The sequence below is a fragment of the Pituophis catenifer genome, unplaced genomic scaffold (assembly GCF_029215685.1).
Source record: "Pituophis catenifer annectens isolate HBS135680 unplaced genomic scaffold, rPitCat1.0.hap2 SCAF_3, whole genome shotgun sequence".
In the NCBI taxonomy this organism is placed as follows: domain Eukaryota; kingdom Metazoa; phylum Chordata; class Lepidosauria; order Squamata; family Colubridae; genus Pituophis; species Pituophis catenifer.
In genome coordinates this window covers 6,169,203-6,187,986 of record NW_027256883.1, presented here as the reverse complement: position 1 = coordinate 6,187,986, position 18,784 = coordinate 6,169,203, and the positions used below count along the sequence as shown (strand labels likewise).

Genomic DNA, 18,784 nt, shown 5'->3' with positions numbered 1-18,784 from the left:
TACAGTTTGAGGTAAAAGCACCTTTCATTTTAAAATTTGAGGCGTAACAAAACAGAACATACTAATATGAAAGATATTAAAGAAACATTTTCTGCACCGGTGAAGGTTTATATAATTACTTGAGTAAGTAAAAACAACAGTCAAAGATAACGTTTTAAGAAAAATTATTTAAATAATATCTTTAGACATTTAACACATAATTTAGACTTGGAATAAAATCAAAACGTCTGAAGCACCTTCTTTATTCAATCACTGATTCTGCATGCCTGAGGGATCCATTTGGTGATTTCATAGGGAAAAAGAGAAAATAAAATAAAATAAGCCGAGCTGCTTTGAACATTACAATGGATTTCTTTAGAAGGAAAACACAGTAATGCCAACATTCTTTCATGTATTCTAATATAACTTCCTGGATCTTGGGACATAGCACCGCAAGAAACAAAACTTAACTTTTCACTGTACATAATACCAGTTGCCAAGGCTCAATATAGTCCAGTAAGAAAAAAAAAATGGGATCGAACTCACTTTTTAAAAACATTGCCTCATATTTTGCAAAGAATATGGCACCTCAGAAGTAAACCGGTCAGGCAGTTTCAGGACCTTTGGTGAAATTTGGCTATTTTCAAGTAACGTGATGTTTGCAATTTTAGAAAGAAAAAAAGATGATCCCTTTGAGAGAAAGGAGGAGGTAGTGTTGAATCTGCTTGCTACACGAGGACCTGATCTCCTCATCTATCCTACGATGAGCTTTCCGGAAGAAAAGTAAGAGAAAGAATGCAGAAATTTCAGCGGGATGCAATGACATCTCGCAACTCTCAAAGGAAGCAGATCAGAAAACTCTCAGCAGGACAGCACAACTGGCACCTCAAGAAACAGCTGGCAGAATTTCACCAATGGGCACCTAAAAAACAGATGGGGCAACCTCACCCTGGTGCCAGGACAAAACAGATTCAAATAGTCTTACTTGGGATGAGTTATTGTTAAGACGTGGTTTATTCCTTGAAGGTCACCGGACGAAGGAGCATCAAAGTCACTCCCAAGTGACAGCTATCCATATGGCTGCCCCCTTGATCAGAATGACGATGTCAAGGGGCAGTGAAGCAAGAATAAAGCCAAAAAAAAAAAAAAAAAGAACCAAGGTTTCTATTTTGCTTCCTAACTACTCATGATTGTTTGGTTTTGAGCCTGCAGTTCTTGTGAAATCATCTGAGATGGATCACAGTTCCCTGCCAGCTGCATTTTGTGTAACGTTTGAGAAACCTGGACGACAATCAAGAAGGCCATTTATCTTTGCACCGGGGAGCTACCTGTATCCAATGCTGTTCGGGGAGCCAAGATGGGGAGAGACGTGTGTTTGACAATCAAAGTGCATTTTGGGGGACAAGAAGGGACAGATACAGGCAGGCAAACATTCACCAAGCGTATAAAACAAAATAAAGCCAGTGACACTCAAATGGAAAAACTGCAAAGGCCGTTACGTACATTCAGACCTTCTCTTAACACTGTAAAACATGCCATTTGGTACACAGACATAACAACGAAGACGGACATTTCTCTCCTGGTGAGCTCAAACACTATACAGTATATGCCAACAGCTACAGCAGATGCAAACAGAAAGTTGTTTACAGTAAAAAAAACAAAAAACAGTGCAATTATGTCCCACTTGAGTCTTTTTTTTCTCCTAAGCAATGATGGCTCCGATGCTTTTTAAACAGAGTTTTCAACGAACACCAAGGCAAAGGAAGAGAGACTGAAGCATCAATCTTGGCTGCAAAGAACTTTGCAAAGCTGTCATTTAAACAAGAGGAGGGATGGCATTCGGAAAACACACTCAAATTTTTAAAAAAGTTACCCAACCTACAACTTCTCTTGGCTACGGACAACCTATTAACATTTGTTTCTTTAGCTATGAAGACTTTTATGGCTTTTAACGCCGCTGGATTTATTGTCTAAATATGAACGCTAGAGGCAGTTATTTCTAAAATCACACAGACAAAATCCAGTCTCGCTCCCTTCCTGGGAAACTTTCCGAAAAAAACATTAACATAAAGAGATCGGAAGGTTCCATGTGTTTCTTAAAATAAAAAAGGGGTAAAACTTTTGCATGCAAAAAATTCCCAGATTCCGCCTCAAATGTCTTAGCTTAAAACACAAAAACCTACCGCATGCTGAATGACAACCTGACTAGCCCTTCCAAAGCAAATGAATTAAAAATCTGAATAAAGGCAACTTCCCCTGTTGCTTCTTATTTTTTCAGAAGTCCTAATTCCACCTTCATGAGGTGGGAATTTTCTTTTCCTCTCGAGAGACAAGGCTTTGTTGCGTTGTCTTACTACTTTTGTCTATCACTATCTAGGTGAGTTGATCAATCAATCCTTGTTCTGAGCTTCCAAAGCTTTCTAGAACTGTGTTTTAGGGATGGGGAACATGGTCCTATTTGCAATCACGCACCAATCCTAAGCCTAGCAAGACGAGTTACAACAGAGGTATCTTATCTTCCACACTTTGACCACCCACCGTCTAATCCCTACCTGGATGTCCACCTCGTTGCTATATTTGTTCCCTGGATTTTAGGCACGAGGGCAGGCTCAACCGGTTACAGGAAAAGGATCCAATTTAAGCATTTGAAAACACAACGGGGGGGAGGGAGGGGAAATGGGAGAGCACAACACGCATCCTTCAAAATCCATCCGCACCTCAAGTCAGCTTCTTGTCATGTGTGAAGCACCACAAGCAACAGGTGGCAAATGTTGACCATTCGCCATGTTTAGCTACAGAGTTTGGAAGGGAAGATATGGCGTACCCCAACCAAGTCAGCACCAAAAGAAGAAATAAAAGCCGGCATATATAAGATTTATACCTGCGCTGACATCTAAAGAACCTGACCAGCAAGTCCACCACAAAACTATCTCATCAACCCAGCTCTGAGCGAAAGAGGACGGCCTCCTCCTAACCCCCCACCCCACCCCATCCCAGATGCCAGAAAATTTCACTGCTTTCTGCCTCATGAGCGGGCATTTAAAAAAGGCACATGAGACCAACAAGGGTACATTTTGCTTTCAAAAATAAAAATGGCTCCACTTTATGCCTCGTTTTTCATTCCAGCAGGACAGGGGTCCCTCCTCCTCCTCCTTTTTTTTTTCTTTTTGCATTTCAATTCTACGAAAGCATTTAATATTAGGGAAAGTAGGAAATTCACAAGTGACGGCAGGTGGGCTTGGAACCCAGGTGAACAACCGCTTCCCCCCCTACGCGGAAGTTACAGTTCCTGGGTTGTGCGTAGGTGGCTTTCGAAGTGGCGCACGGTCCCAAAAATCTCACGGCAAAGACTCATCCTGAAAGTGGACGGTCACAAACTACCAGACCCACCATTCGGTCTGAGCGGTTTGGCTACAACTGAACACGGCCATAATTGGTTTAAAAAAAAGAAATTGCATCAAAGGTTATTTTTCAAAACATTCGTTCTCTACAAGATGGGTTTGCAAAATAAAGCCGAATCCGTATTAGAACTGGTTTTCTTATAAAACGATTCCTGTGATAAGACTCGAAAGCACTTCTGTTCCTTATATTCCCCCTCCTACCCACCCACCCACCCCCCGCCTTCAAAAGCTATTGGCCTTGGTTCTCACGCAAAGTATCTGGGATATCTCTGCAAAAAATGAAATTGTTCACCTGAGATAGCAGTGTGTGGTTCCAAGAATCACTGCAAGAAAGAGCTACTGAGAAAGTCGAATCCTTTTTGTTTCCATTTGGAATTTTGGTTTCTGCATATATTATTATTATTATTAAAAGAAAACCCAGTTCCTGTGCATATTCAGAGCGCCCTATGTTTTCAAAGTGCATTGTCAGTTTTTCAACAAAAAATAATAATAGTAACACCCCCTCCGTTCCCCGCTTGCCATATGAAACAATTAAAAGCCTTTTTTTTGTAAGGATTATGGTAATGGGAAGTTTAAAAAGAGAAAGAGATATGCATTTCTCCTCTCTATCGAAGCAAAAATTAATCCGACACTTTCAAAAACTCATCCTATTCCTTCTGGCCCTGAATGATGCATATATAAACAATAACTATCTGCACATTGAGAAATCTATTTCAGAACTTGGTGGTAAAGCCACCAAGACAACAAAAGCACTGCCAGAAGCACCTAAATCCAGTGGATTGTTATTTTAGCCTGTTGCTAGCTGGCAGGCACTACAAGACGGCTGTCAGAGTAGGTGGCTGTAGTTAGGAAGACAAAAAAAAAAAAAAAAAAAAAGATTCCATTTTAGCCCAGCTCTCTCTGGCTGATGCATTTTGAAGATTATGGGGAAACAAACAGTAAAAAAATATAAACACAACAATTCATTTAAGTGCTGCCTGGAAAAGAAAGCTATTTAAAACAGAATTTTAACAGCAAGAATGAAATCCTAGTTTATGCGTACTGCCTTCTTCCTATACAGGAGGGACTCTCTGCAGCTCATAACACAATAATCTGCTGTAGCTGTTTGAATTAAAAAGGGAGAGAAATTTTACAGTAAACATTTTGGTTCAAACGCTAATTTGTACTCTCGTAATTAATTACCCATGAACTATATTCATAATTATCCTTTAATAGATGCACTTTCCCAGTTTTATAGGCAGTTTTCCAAAAAAAAAATGAAAAAGGAAATCAGTGAGATAACATCAAATATATCTGATAGTAGAGAAACATTGCGGAAGTGTTGCACATAACGAAAAATGCACAACAAAAAGGAGAAACGTGTATGAAAACACTTACAGGTTTGAGTGCTGTTTTATTTTAATTTGAATGTACTTGAAAATGATTTCTCTCCCTTTCTGATCTCCCAATCTGATCGTTTTACACTTCGATCCTGAATTCCATGGAGCAGATTTTTATGGTATCTGAAAAGCTGCAGAGAGAAATGCCCCTCCCAGGAGGAGGAGGGAAAGGAGGAGGAGGGAGAGGAAAGGTGAAACAGATTTTTGCTTTGTTTGTTGTTTCCTTTTTGTTTTTTTTTCTTGGAGTCAACATTTTAACTTTGAAAATAAAATTTAACAAACTATCAAAAAAAAGGAGATGCTGCAATCTTGCTTAGCAAAACAGAATGACCAAAAAAAAAAAGAAGAAAAAGTAGTGCCTTAAATCTCTTTTTCTTCTCTTAAACCTAGTAAGCAGCTGGAAATTGCAGCTTACAAACTTTTTAAGACATTCTGCACACCGCTTGAAAATCTCTGCCCCCGAAAGCCCGTTTTTCAGGTGCATCTGTTGGCCACGGGAGGCACAGCTTTCCAGAGCTGCAGCCGTTAACTGGCATGAAATGTGCACTAGGGCCTTAAAAAATGTTCTCGTGGCCTTTTATCTCGCTCAGCCAACACGTCCATCAGTTCCGAGCAAAGCCTAAGATTCCAAACTTAGCTTAATCATATTTTCAACATTTTTCTCAATGGAGGTAGGGAACTCTTTATCTTCCAGTGATGGTTGTGCTGCTCTTCAGAAGGAAATAAAAACTGAATCTTAGAAAGGTTTCAAGATTAAAAAAAAAAAAAAAATTAAATCACGTCTGGGAAAATTAGGATATATTTTTTTTAAAGTCCCATCAGATTGGAAGAGTAAAAAAAGCTTCCTAACCCACAGTATTTTAGTAGTGTTCCTATTGTTGTCGTCAGTGCAATGGTAGCTTTGAATATTTGGTCTGATAAATCTTGTGCACATAAGAGAAACTGGTATTTCTAGCAGGCCTCTGGAGGGATTATCTTTCTTCAGAGCGAACGGCCAAATATAGAGATCTCCTTCCTTCCATTTCTGTGACCCAGATGATCCAACAGAAAAAAAAAACAACAATAATTTATGTGCTTGAAAGAACCACAAAACTTGCTTTTGATGTCTAAACTACAGCCTGTGAATTCTCCTAAATCCTTCCAAGATACAAGGGGAAAAAAATGATATAAACACCAAGTATATCTTTGATCTGCCACACAAGGTAGTTGCATAATCCTGTTGGGATTTTTTTTTTTTAAAGGACAACACATCAGGTCCAGTTCTCCTTTGTTCACTTCAAGGAGATATAATAAAGAAACCTCGTTAAAATGAACAAGGAAACCTGTAAAAAAGCTACGGTTGGTGAATTCGACCCAAATCCCTCTCGTCCACGTAAAAGCTCTCCACTTTAAAACTCCAAAGCATTCTTCAGTTTGTGATATGTTAAACAGAACTATGTTGAGCACTCTTTAGTAAATAAATATAAATAGCATCTATACTATCATGTTAATACTGTGAAACACATATAAATTTTACATTAATTCAAACATAACAGTGAAAGAGATTGTACTGTATCACCACAGACCCGTATTCTTTAGAAAAGCTTTGGAAAATTAAGTGTCACAGTCCTAGAGGACAAACTCCATGATTAGTAATCAAAATGGATTATTATTATTATTTTTTTAAGAAAAAATAAACTTTTTTTTTTTAAAAAAAGTGGCACACTTCATTAATCTTTCAGTGGACCTAATAAAAAGTATAGATAAAACTTCTTTTTTGTAACTGAAATAATTCCGTAACTCATCCTACAAAAATTTTTAAACAGCACAATGAAAGACATTCAAGAACTAACGTCAAAAATACGTATTTTTTTTTTTTTTTGCCCATAGACCTTCACAGACTTATCAATAAGACAGCAAAGGATTCGCTCACTCTTTTTGCATCTCAGTACAAAATCACTTTACAAATGCATCCAGAATGATCAAAGACTTCACTGGCATCCAAACTAGTGCTTTTTTTTTTTTTTTAAAGAAATAAAAGCAAATTCATTTCTTTTTTCCTCCCAGGCCCGTTCAATCGGATCTTAATTGGATATTTCTTCAGATTATTACAAATAAGAGCATCTGAAAAAGTCGTAACTAAAATGAGAAGTGTTGTTTTTAGCCCTGAGATCACAGCTCTAGTTAATTAGAAAACGTGGGTTTTCAATTTTTGTTTGTTTGTTTGTTTGTTTGTTTGTTTCATTTCTCCCGACAAGCAGCTTTTTGATTTTGGCATATCCACATGTCTTAAAAGCTGTGCAATTTTTTTTTTCTACGCTCAAGTCTGAAATTCTGGATGAAAAGCTTTCTTGCAAATAGAATCACAATCATCATCATCATCATCAGCCCCCTCCTCCCCTCCCCCCCTTCGAATATTTAAAAATAAAGATGCATCACTCCTTTGCTGGCTGTCGCGGTAGCTCGGGCAACTGTTGGTCTAAGTGCAGCTGGTCTCTTGTGAATCCAACACAGAACTGAGTTCCTCAACACGGCCAGATGTCAAGCAAAGTACATGGTGCGCAAAGTATCTTGGTGGACCTGGACAGCTTTCGCGAGAGCTTGGTGATCGCGGCCGTTGCTCTGCCCGGAAGTGTGGCTCCCTTCGGCGCTGGGGGGGGAAGAGGGGGAGAGAGAGAGAGAAAACAACAACATAGGTTTAAACCCGAGACTGAAATGCCTAAGGAGATTCTCAGTCATTCAGGTCATGGTTGTCCCAAGGGTGCTTTTTTTCAGGAGGCAACTGGACTTTCTGGTTTTTCTTTGAAGATGCTTCGCTTCTCATCCAAGAAGCTTCTTCAGCTCTGACTGGATGGTGGGAAATGGAAGGATTTATACTCCTTGTAGACAGCTGATCATTTGCATCCTTTTAGAGAGTCATTGAGGCCACCTGGAGGTTTGTCTGTGTCCTCAGGGTCACCTGAATAGTGCAAATGGGCGTGGAACAGTTCCAAGAAGGCTCCACACTCATTTGTACAACGCAGGTGACCATTGACAACACAGATAAACCTCCAGATGGCCTCAACGACCCTATAAAAGGATGCAAATGACCAGCTGTCTACAAGGAGTATAAATCCTTCCATTCCCCACCATTCATTGAGAGCTGAAGAAGTTTCTTGGAAGAGAAGAGAAGTATCTTCAAGGAAAAACCAGAAAGTTCAATTGCCTCCTGAAAAAAAGCACCTTTGAGACACCGAAACTGACATCCATCTCCCTGTGTTCAAAAGTATGGGATTAGAGCATGGTTACATGTTAAACATTTTAGGCTGTCGTTAATATTATACAATTTGATGCAGATTTATATGGGAAAACCAAAAACTTGGTCTCCCTCTTTCTCAGCAAAGGCCGTCGTATTTTTATTTTGTGATTTTACAGGTAGTCCTCGGCTTACGACTACAATTTTGCTCATGTGACTATGGGGATATTGCAACGGTCGTAAGTGTGAAAAATGGTCATAAGTCACTTTTTTCTGTGCCGATGTAACTTTGAACAGTCACTAAGTAAACTGTTGTTAAGTTGAGGACTACCTGTATTTTATCTTAAATTAGTCTATTTAAAGCATTTACTGTATATAGCCACCTATCTTTCAACTAACTCTGGGCGGCTCCCATTTAGAAATTAATAAACATTTTAGAGCTATAAAAACCCATTAAAAAATTAAAAAGAAAAAAAGAAAAACTCTGGAGGCAACCAGTTCTCTTTTTTTTATTTTTGTACTCTGCCTGGACAGAAAAGGAGCTCTGAATTTGAGTTGCTTCTTCCCAGAATGAGTCATTCAGTCTCATAGTTATGACTTGCTTTTCGGTGGCTACAGATAGTCCTCAATGTATGATCAAAATTGAGCCCAAAATTTCCACTCCTAAGCGAGACAGTTCTTAGGTGAATTTTGCCCCATTTTGCGACCTTTCCTGCCACAGTTGTTAAGTGAATCACTGCAGCCGTTAAGTTAGTAACATGGTTATTAAGTGAATCTGGCTTCCCATTGACTTGGCTTCTGAGAAGGTCGCAAAACGGGATAGCATGACCCCGGGACACTGCGACCGTCATAAATATGAGCCATAAATATGTTGCCAAGGTTGCCTGAATTTTGATCACGTGATCACGGGGATGCTGCAATGGTCGTAAGGGTGAAAAACTGGTCATAAGTCGCTTTTTTCCGTGTCGCTGAAACATTAAATGTTCACTAAAAGAATGACTGTAAGCATTCATCTGAGTAAATTATGCCCGTATCCCTCAATCCCAGCTATATTACTTACCTGTCATGCTCTTTATCCACCAAATGATACCTGGCTCTGAAGGCCACCAGGTGTGCATAGTAGGCTGGCGCAGGGATAGAAACAGATCGAGTACACCGGACGTAGGTATGACACAGTTGGTAAGTGAGGATCTGGAGTTCGTCTGAAGAGAAGCGATTGTCATCCCAGAGAACATGGTAATGAGACGGTCTGCTTGTGCCCTGGAAATGGAGCACAAACAAGGATAAGGAAAGGTCTCCATCCCTCCGCCGTCCAACCTTCTTTTGGCAAGGGGTCCACTCTGGATTTCCAAAAATTGGCCAGGAGCAGCATTTCTATTTTGAAGGACAAAGTAACCAACGAGCACTGTGAATGTGGTTTCTTTTCTATGACTCTTAATTAAGGCCACGGAAAAATCAAAGGATCCAGTCTATCAAAGGTGCTTTTTTTCAGGAGGCAACCGGGCTTCCCTGTTTGAAGATGTTTCGCTTCTCATCCAAGAAGCTTCTTCAACTCTGACAAGGTGGGGGAGGGGGGGATTGCAGACTACAGGAACCAGGAGCACTACTCAGGTGACCTTGAGGCCAGAAATAACCTCCAAGTTCTTCAACGACCTCCTAAAAGGATGCAAGTGACCAGCTGTCTGCAAGGACTTGGAGGTTTATCTGTGTCCTCAGGTTCACCTGAGTAGTTCCTGGTTGTCCAAGTGCTTCAACGACCCTCAGAAAGGATGCAAATGACCAGCTGTCTGCAAGGAGTATAAAACCTTCCATTCCCCACCATCCAGTCAGAGCTAGAGAAGCTTCTTGGATGAGAAACGTCTTCAAAAGAAAAAAACAAGAAAGTCCAGTTGCCTCCTGAAAAAGCACCTTTGGGACAACCATGAACCTGGGTGACTGAGAATCTCCACAGATCCAATCTATAAATAGCCTTGTGTTGATTCAGCCTTCCATCCTTCCGAGGTGGGTAAAATAAGGACCCAGATTGTTGGGGGCAAGATGCTGATTCTCTAAACTGCTTAGAGAGGGCTGTAAAGCACCGTGGAGCAGTATGTAAGTCTAAGTGCTACTGGTATATGTGAAATCATGACATGTAGAGCAGCTGTACATGAGAATCACAATATAACTTTATGCCTCCTTTATTACTGACATCAGAAGGTAAGAGAAGCATGGGATAGCATCAACATGGAAGGTGGAAGGTAAATTCATAGGATCTGAAAGGTAGTGACTGCAAAGACAATAAAAACTTGTTTGCTCAGACTGAAATTTATACTTGGATATAAATTTATATATGAAATGTATTTGGTCTAAGGGTTAAGGAACCAAGTTAGAAAATAGAAGGTGAGTTCTAGTCCCACCTTAGGCATGAAAGCCGAATGGGTGACTTTGAGCCAAACATTCTCTCTCGGCCCAGCCAACCTCACAGGGTTTTTGTGGGAGAAATAGGAGGAGGAAGGAGCATTAAGATATGTTCAGTGCTTCAAGTTGTTTATGAAAATGATAAAGGCAAGATCATAGATAGATAGATAGAAGATAGATAGATAGATAGATAGATAGATAGATAGATAGATAGGATAGGATAAGATAAGATAAGATAAGATAAGATAAGATAAGATAAGATAAGATAAGATAAGATAAGATAGAGACAGATAAAGAGACAGACAGACAGACATTCAGAACTGCAAGCAGACTTTTAGAGCAAAGGGAATGTGCTCTTTCGGAATGTATATATAGTATGATTAAAGTATTTGCAATGTAAAACTTTCTACTTGTCTGTCTCTTAATTTATTCTTAATCTATAACTTTCTGGTTTGTCTCTGCAACCCAACAAGACAGACACAGACTTCAGAGGATAATTAGAACTGCAGAAAAAACAATTACTACCAACCTGCCTTCCATTGAGGACCTGTATACTGCACGAGTCAAAAAGAGGGCTGTGAAAATATCTACAGACCCCTCACATCCTGGACATAAATTGTTTCAACTCCTACCCTCAAAATGGCGCTATTGAGCAGTGCACACCAGAACAACTAGACACAAGAACAGTTTTTTCCCAAACGCCATCACTCTGATAAACAATTAATTCCCTCAACACTGTCAAACTATTCACTAAGGCTGCATTACTATTACTATTACTATTACTATTACTATTACTATTACTATTACTATTAGTCTTCTCACCGTTCTTATAACCCATCTCTTCCCACTTATGATTGATATTGATTGTTTCCTGATTGCTTATTTGCACCCTATGTCTATCATTAAGTGTTGTAACTTATGATTCTTGACTAATGTATCTTGTCTTTTTATGTACACTGAGAGCATATGCACCAAAGACAAATTCCTTGTGTGTCCAATCACACTTGGCCAATAAAAAATTCTATTCCATTCCATTCCATTCCATTCCATTCCATTCCATTCCATTCCATTCCATTCCATTCCATTCCATTCCATTCCATTATTCTATTCTATTCTATTCTATTCTATTCTATTCTATTCTATTCTATTCTATTCTATTCTATTCTATTATCTGGAATTCCTGGAAACTTGTTGAGTGGGGAGGAAATTCTTTCCTGTTCTCTTGTCCAAGGGAACCCTTTCTCTCATGCTGCACAGAAGGGACTGGAAATAAGTGTCATTTACACTAAAAGCTAGAGAAGTGGAACACGTTCAACCACATGCACAGGCAGCCGAGAAAGATCTGACCCAGAGATCTGATGACAACCCAGGAGATGGTGCATCCAGAAGATACCTGAATACCAGCATGACTACACAGGTAGAAGTCAAACTCCGAAGGGTGGGTGATTTTTGTGTCCACAGTGGTACCTGCTGGAATGTTTCCACTTTTCCCAACCTGTGGAAATAAAACCAAAGGATGCAAGAACTGACATGCTGATGCAAAAAAAAAAAAAAAAAGAATTAACTCAAAAAGTTGTTTCATTTGCCAATTTTGAGGTCTCAGTAGTAGGGCATGTTGGCAACTAGAGGTTTCTTATTTCGCCACTTCCCAACTTCTCTCCCAAAACAATATGCAATACCTACTCTTTCATTTTTGTCGGTGCAAAACAGCCTGGTGTGATGCCTCTTCTGCACCACAATGAAGGTAATCCCTGGCTGGTAATCTTTTTCTAGTTTAATGCAGGCTTCTCGGATAGCCAGCAATTCATGATGAAGAACCTGCATCAAGAGAAACAGGAGAGAGGGAGAGGGAAGAGATAGTTTGAAACCTTACGAATAAGAAAACTCCTCCCACCCTCTTTATTTATTTGGATCTTCCTTCAGGAAGATATTCTTCATCACCTGCAGCAAAACAGGTGATCTGAAGCAATGCAAAAACACCAGGACCAGCCCCACATTCTTGACTTAATGAGATTAAACTGGCTAGATCTGGGATAAGAAAACCACTGCAAGAATAAAAATGTGTATGCGTCCAGGCATGCTCCTCTGTTGGGCAAAACAGAATCTTATTATCACAACCCTGCAGTCATTCATTGTGAAGATCTGGTTTAGACAACACTAAATTCAGGCTCTGGGTCAGAATCAAGCCACAAATGCTCCTGAATTTACAAGGAGCCAACTTTGTTTTTTGTTTTTAAAGAATCGCAGGTAGTCCTCGCCTTACGACCACAATGGAGGCCAAAATGTCTGAGGCTAAGCGAAACATTTGTTAAGTGAGTCTTGCCCTTAGTGAAGCATGCAAACCAGTGTCTGCATTTCCTGAGTCAGATGAGGAGCGCACATCTTTCTCCTTCTGTCCTGGCCACTTTCTACAGAGCCACGAGAGCAAACTGTATCCCCGTTTAGTTTGGTGGCAGCAGCGCCTCAGATAGAAAGTCCATACAGAGAGTGGTGAGGACAGCAGAGATTATAGGAAACTCACTTCCCGTTATTCAGGATGCTGCTTATAAGCGCTGTATGCTTAGAGCTCAAAGCATTGTTAGAGAGCCCACACACCCACTTTATGGTCTGTTTCTGTTGCTGCCCTTTGGGAGGAGGTTTCAAAGTATCTATAACAGTTCCCTATGCCATCCGTCTGATAAACTCGCAAGATTCTCGTGATTTTTCTCGCCATGTACACATCCAAACTAGACTGTGTTGTTTCTCTATGTCATATAATATATGTAGGTATATACATAAATTTGTATTTATTTATTTACAGTATTTTATCATGTTTATGTAGTATATATTGGAAGTGGTGACCCTTTGAGAACTCTATGCAACAAAATTTCATTTTAATGTGTGCCGATTAATGTACATTGAAAGTGATAATAAAGTTACTCTAAGTCTAAGTCCAAGAAAAAGAAAGCAAGACCAGAACCTGTTGAAACTGCCCCTCGGAAACACCGTCTCGATAGAAAATGATCCGCGTTGGCTTGAATCGAGTTGATTTGTAAAACTGGATCAGCAGCTCCCTAACCATGGCAGCCAAGTCTTGAATTATTTCTTGGCGGTGCTGCTGGACCCTCACAGTGGCACAGTAGCGGTTCGGATGGGCATCCATGCTGCCTACAACCTGGGGGAGAAAGCAAGGGCGTTTCTTATAAAATTTTTTTTAAAAAAAACAGACTGCGGAATTTAACACACAGCAACTTTAAGGAATGTTCCCCATTTTCTGTTACAGCAGTTTCCAGCAGCAGCATCTCTGCAACTGAAATAAAGTCTTTAGCGGTTCAACAGGTGAAGTGGCTTATAAGTACAGATTTCCCAGCCAGCCTATTATTTGGGAGTTTGGGAAGTGGCAATTCCATCACACCTGGAATCTATCACATTAGGACAGGATGACACAAGACAAGGGTCAACTCTGAAGCGAACATGACTGGGGCCATTTTGGAGGCTTCAGGGTTGCCACAGCGCGAAGAAGGGGTAGGAAGGGGGGGGGGACAAACTTAGATGGGACTTTGTAGCCAAAACAAAATAGTTTCCTGTGAGAACCAAGGACATTCCAACAGGTGGCTGGCTGGGGAGAGGAGGAGTCTGGTTACCAAGCAGCCAGCCAGCACCTCAATTGGACAATGTGACTGATTGTTTGGGGAAAGGGGGAACTTTCACTTTTTAATCAGGTGTAAACCACAGGAACTTTCAGAGTCCGTTTTCACCAGTTTGTGCCAACATGATATCTCCAATAAAATTGTTCTTTGAGGAACTTGCTTGACTCAGAGTTCTGCTTTCTTTTTTTTTTTTTTTTAATTTGATTTATATGCCGCCCTTCTCCGGAGACTCAGGGCGGCTTACAATGCGTTAAGCAATAGCCTTCATTCTTTTGTATATTTTATACAAAGTCAGCTTATTGCCCCCACAAACTGGGTCCTCATTTAACCTACCTTAGAAAGGATGGAAGGCTGAGTCAACCTTGAGCCTTGGAGAGATTCGAACCAGCAGTAAATTGCAGGCAGCTGTGTTAATAACAGGGTGCACTAAACCCCTGTACTATCAAGGCTCTTTCTATGGAGTTATTACTTGGACCCCTGACAACAAGAGCCATAAAGTCAACAATGATGGGGTGATTGCAGACACATAGAGAAGAAAGAAAAATTATCCATAAAAACCTGAATTTTTCAAAAGCACACCCACTATAGATAAAGCCAATGAAATAGGCTTGCCATAAAAGTAGGAAAACGACTATTCTAAAGAATTAAGAAGTGTGTTTTTAAGGCAATTCTAAGAGAAGACTTCTTCAGAAATATTTTGGACAAGGAATGGGGGAACGAAAAATGGTCAAGTAGGAAAAATGAGCTCAGATCAAATACGGATATAATAATGAAAATGTAGGCGAAACTAACATTGTTGCAATATATCCAGCAATGTTCAACGAGGGGGGGTGGGATTAATATATGTGTTTTTGGTCTTCTGGATTTTTTTCATACCCATTTTTTTAATGTTCTAGTTTTTGATTTTGCATAATTTTTTTCTTTTTCTTTCTGGAATTTGTATTTTAACGTTTTGGGTAACAATTAAAAGTTAAAAAAAAAGAAAAGAAAATGCAGGCGATAAATGCCTCTTTTACTCACAGCAGCAATAGATGGCTTCTTCCCATCTCCAGCTGGTGGATGAGTGACGTCTGCACCAAGGAAAATAACAGGCTGCTGAAATACTGGAGGCCTAATATAAGAGAGAGCATAACAAATATTTACACAACGCGATCAGGGAGGAAAGCTTCCCTTTGCATGTTCTCTAGAAAACTATAGAGCACCCGTTATACAACTGCGTTCTGCCAGCACCTATTTCCATCTGATGACAGTCAAAGGGCCTTGGGCACCGTCTCTCTACCTTGGACCTTAGTTTCAAAGGCCTAGAAGCAGCCGTGGTATTTCCTGCTCAGCCCTTCTGTGCAAGGTGGTCAGATAATGTATCTTCTCAATAGAAGAACCCCAGAAGAGCCCAGCAGGATCAGACTGGACCCAAAAATTCCAGAATTCAAATGGCCAACCACATGGACTGAGAGAGCTTATAAACAGCAGCAGAAATGGGTAGCCTTCTGTGGTTCTCAACAGCTGGCTACCATCACCACCATCACCACTGTAGCTAGGAACAGTCTTGCTGGGTGAAATTTGCCTAATTCCTTTGAAGTACAGGTAGTCCTTGACTTAACTAGCATTCATTTAGCAACCATTCAAAGTTACAAAGAAAACCGTTTCAACGTCTCTGCAATCACATGATAAAAATTTGGACCCTTGGCAACTGGCATGCATTCGATGGTTCGGTGGTTGCAATGTTCCGGGGTCACATAAACATCATTTGCAACTTTCCTAGCTAGCTTCCAATAAGCGAAGTAATGTGGGAAGGCAGATTTGCTGAACAACTGTGTGACTCACTTAACAATTGCAGCAAAAAAAAGTTGAAAAATTGGGTGCAACTCACCTTGCTTAGAGACAGAGGTTCCAGTCCCAACTGTGGTCGTAAATCGAGGACAACCTGTAATCTGAGTTGATGTCCTGTAATGCCTCTAATTTCTACACCATTACAGGTAGTCCTTGACTTACAATCACAATTCAGCCCAAAAGTATTTCTACAGTTATATGCTGTAGTTGTTCCTAGTTGACAAGTCAAATTATGGTGCTGTCAATAAACCATGGTTAAATTGTAAAGTAACACAATGTGAGGGCCAAAAGGAGATTTTTCTCTCCCCTCTTCCCTGTTCAAATTGTTATATCAACACAATATGTAATAGTTTAAGTCTTGAGTTGTTATCCTTTTTTTTTCAGAGTCAACAGCCCAGCCATGAATAAAATTTATAATTATTTTGCTTTCCTCCTCCTTCAGCCACAAAACTGGTCACAACCGGAGGTTTGCTTGGTACAATATAAACAAGAGGCCTTCACTTGATCCTTCAAAACACAATTCAAAAGTTTGGGATTCTGCCTTGTTATAAGGCATTAATTAACATCTAACCACAAAAACCAAGCAGTTTTTTTTTTTTTTTAAATGCTGCAAGGTAAAATTATTCCATGTTGAACGGAACTGTTTGTTTGGATTTTTTTTTAATTGCACATTAACTGCAAATGTGGCAAGTAGACAAACTGTTCAGCCAACAGAATGAATGTACCAGCTGCTTTCTTTCTTCAACAGCACGGGATCAGTGGGGTACTTACTCATACCCTGAAAATCCTTACCTTCCTTGTGGCAATAAAATGTTATTAACTCCTCCTAGTTTGACATTGATCTTTAAGCACAAGTTGGAAAGGGTCTGGGGGGTAGTCCTCTGCACATTTTTCATCTGCACACACTGCGTGGCCATTCCCAACACGGTGTCACCGACACGCTTCACTTCGGCTGCCGAGTCAGAGAAATGAAAAGAGATGTTGTTAAACAGATCAAGCTAATGGCTGGCAGCTACTTAGACTGCTTAACCCCAACTATAATCTCTTTATTACAGCATCTTCTCATAATGCCCCTGTGAGATAAAGCAGGGGACTATCAAGGAGGAGGCCATGGGCCATATAACCCCTATCTTTCTATAGAAGAGAATATTTGTATATTCTATACTGTATATTTGTATATTCCTATATTCGGGGATGAAATGAGGGGTCGTTGGTAATCTCTGAGCATGGTTGTTTTCTTGCAGACATTTCATTACCAAACTAGGTTACATCATCAGTGCTACGAAGCAAATAGGGCTTGCTCTTTTTATTTACTAGTGGCTTGCAGGGTCGGTGTTGGTAGAAGTGGACTTGGTGGTCCCTTTATTGGGCTGTTGTTTACTTTTAGCTTGTCTGCCTGAGTTGGTAGTTCCTTGATTGGGATATTTTTTGCCAAGTCCACCCCCACAAAAACCTTCTGTTTCAACAAGACATGTTCTTAATTAGCCACTCACTCAGAGTTATTTGCTTGAGATGGAAAGCCATATAAAACAAATACAATCAATGTAAAAAAATAATTATTATCTTCATTTGATTGACATTTCTAAGGCAGCTTTAAGACTTTGGGTCTTGCCATTTTATAAATCTTATAATTTGTATTTTGTTTATATGTCTTGATCTATCTCTTTTGTATTTTTAAATACAAATTTAAATTGGAGATATACTGTACTTCAGTTAACTTTCAAAGTAACTTTAAAATTACTTTGAAAGTTAATTGAAGCACAGTATATCTGTAATACAATAAATGCTTTTCTATATAACTTTTAAAAAATACCTCTTTGCTCTCGATTGGAGGCAGATATGTTCAAAATGAAGGGTAAAATTTAATCTTCCACCACTAAGAATTTATGATATAACAGCTGCTAATCAAGATACAGATCATAAGGCCACCCTTCAATCATTTCTCTACAATCCAACTATCTTCTAAAATAGATAGAATTCTGGCATTTTCACATGCAGCCTTCTGTTTTTGAGGAAAAGGCTGTTCAGGAAGATATGTTTCAATACTACATATATACATTTTTCTTCTTGTGACATTTTAGAAGAAAATATCACACTAAGCTATCTAACTTGCATTGCATTACAGTTGATGAGAGTTCTAGATCAGACATTTCCAAGGTTAATGTAGAAAAGTAATTCATAACTGAAATAGAGAGGCAGCAAACAAAGGGAACCATCTCAAGAAAGTGTGTTGAGGATCACAGTGAAAAATTACATATTCACAGCAGATTTTTTTCAAGCTTGGCTACTAGAAGAAGTGTGGACTTCCATTCCCAGAATTCTAGGAGTTGAAGTCCACCCATCTTCCAGTGGTCAAAGTTGAGAAACATTGATTTACAGTAATGCGAAAGGTGACAGAGGCATGCAGGTCTCTTAGACTGACCATAAACAGGAGTTTTCCCAGGTAGAATGACAACCACAAGCTGCAGACCAGAATAGGTGTTCTTCAGGTGACGGAACATGGGTTCCACGCTGTCTGCTCCCTGGGCATATTTACAGAAGCATGGTTGACCTTGGATGGGCATTCCTGCATCTCTGGATATTTTCCTCAGTTGTTCCGTGAAGGTTCTGGTACGTTAAAAGAAGCAACACCACATTTTAAGGGCAGGAACCAAAGTTTTACGTAGCCATGTAACAAGACATCACATTCTACACACTACGATTGTGGATTTCCGACTCCAGAAACCATTTATGCCAACCCTTCTATGTGAGAGCAAAACCGGCTGCATCCATAACTATAACATTATCTCTTTAATCCTTTCCTTCCAAAATTACATTAGGCCAGGAAACTTGAAACAGCCCCTTCAAACTTTGCAAGTCTGAAAGGAGGCTGCCTACTTAAGACTTTAAAAGGAAAAATTATTTCTTCAATCAACGATCAGAACAACGGAGAAAATTCAACATCACAGAACAAAA

At 39.7% G+C, this 18,784-nt stretch overlaps 1 protein-coding gene across 1 annotated transcript in view; it reads right to left on the bottom strand.

The window, feature by feature from the left end:
- Nucleotides 1–5,577: 5,577 nt before the first annotated feature.
- Nucleotides 5,578–18,784, bottom strand: part of AGO2 (argonaute RISC catalytic component 2) — a 45,862-nt gene continuing 32,655 nt past the window's right edge. Inside the window, exons 12-19 of the mRNA XM_070940312.1 lie at nucleotides 18,252–18,436; nucleotides 16,622–16,781; nucleotides 15,020–15,110; nucleotides 13,330–13,524; nucleotides 12,054–12,188; nucleotides 11,764–11,865; nucleotides 9,034–9,233; nucleotides 5,578–7,388 (exon numbers count right to left, since the gene is read on the bottom strand). Of these exons, the coding sequence (XP_070796413.1) occupies nucleotides 7,280–7,388; nucleotides 9,034–9,233; nucleotides 11,764–11,865; nucleotides 12,054–12,188; nucleotides 13,330–13,524; nucleotides 15,020–15,110; nucleotides 16,622–16,781; nucleotides 18,252–18,436 (1,177 nt within the window). The 3' untranslated portion in view covers nucleotides 5,578–7,279. The remainder of the gene's footprint in view (nucleotides 7,389–9,033; nucleotides 9,234–11,763; nucleotides 11,866–12,053; nucleotides 12,189–13,329; nucleotides 13,525–15,019; nucleotides 15,111–16,621; nucleotides 16,782–18,251; nucleotides 18,437–18,784) is intronic.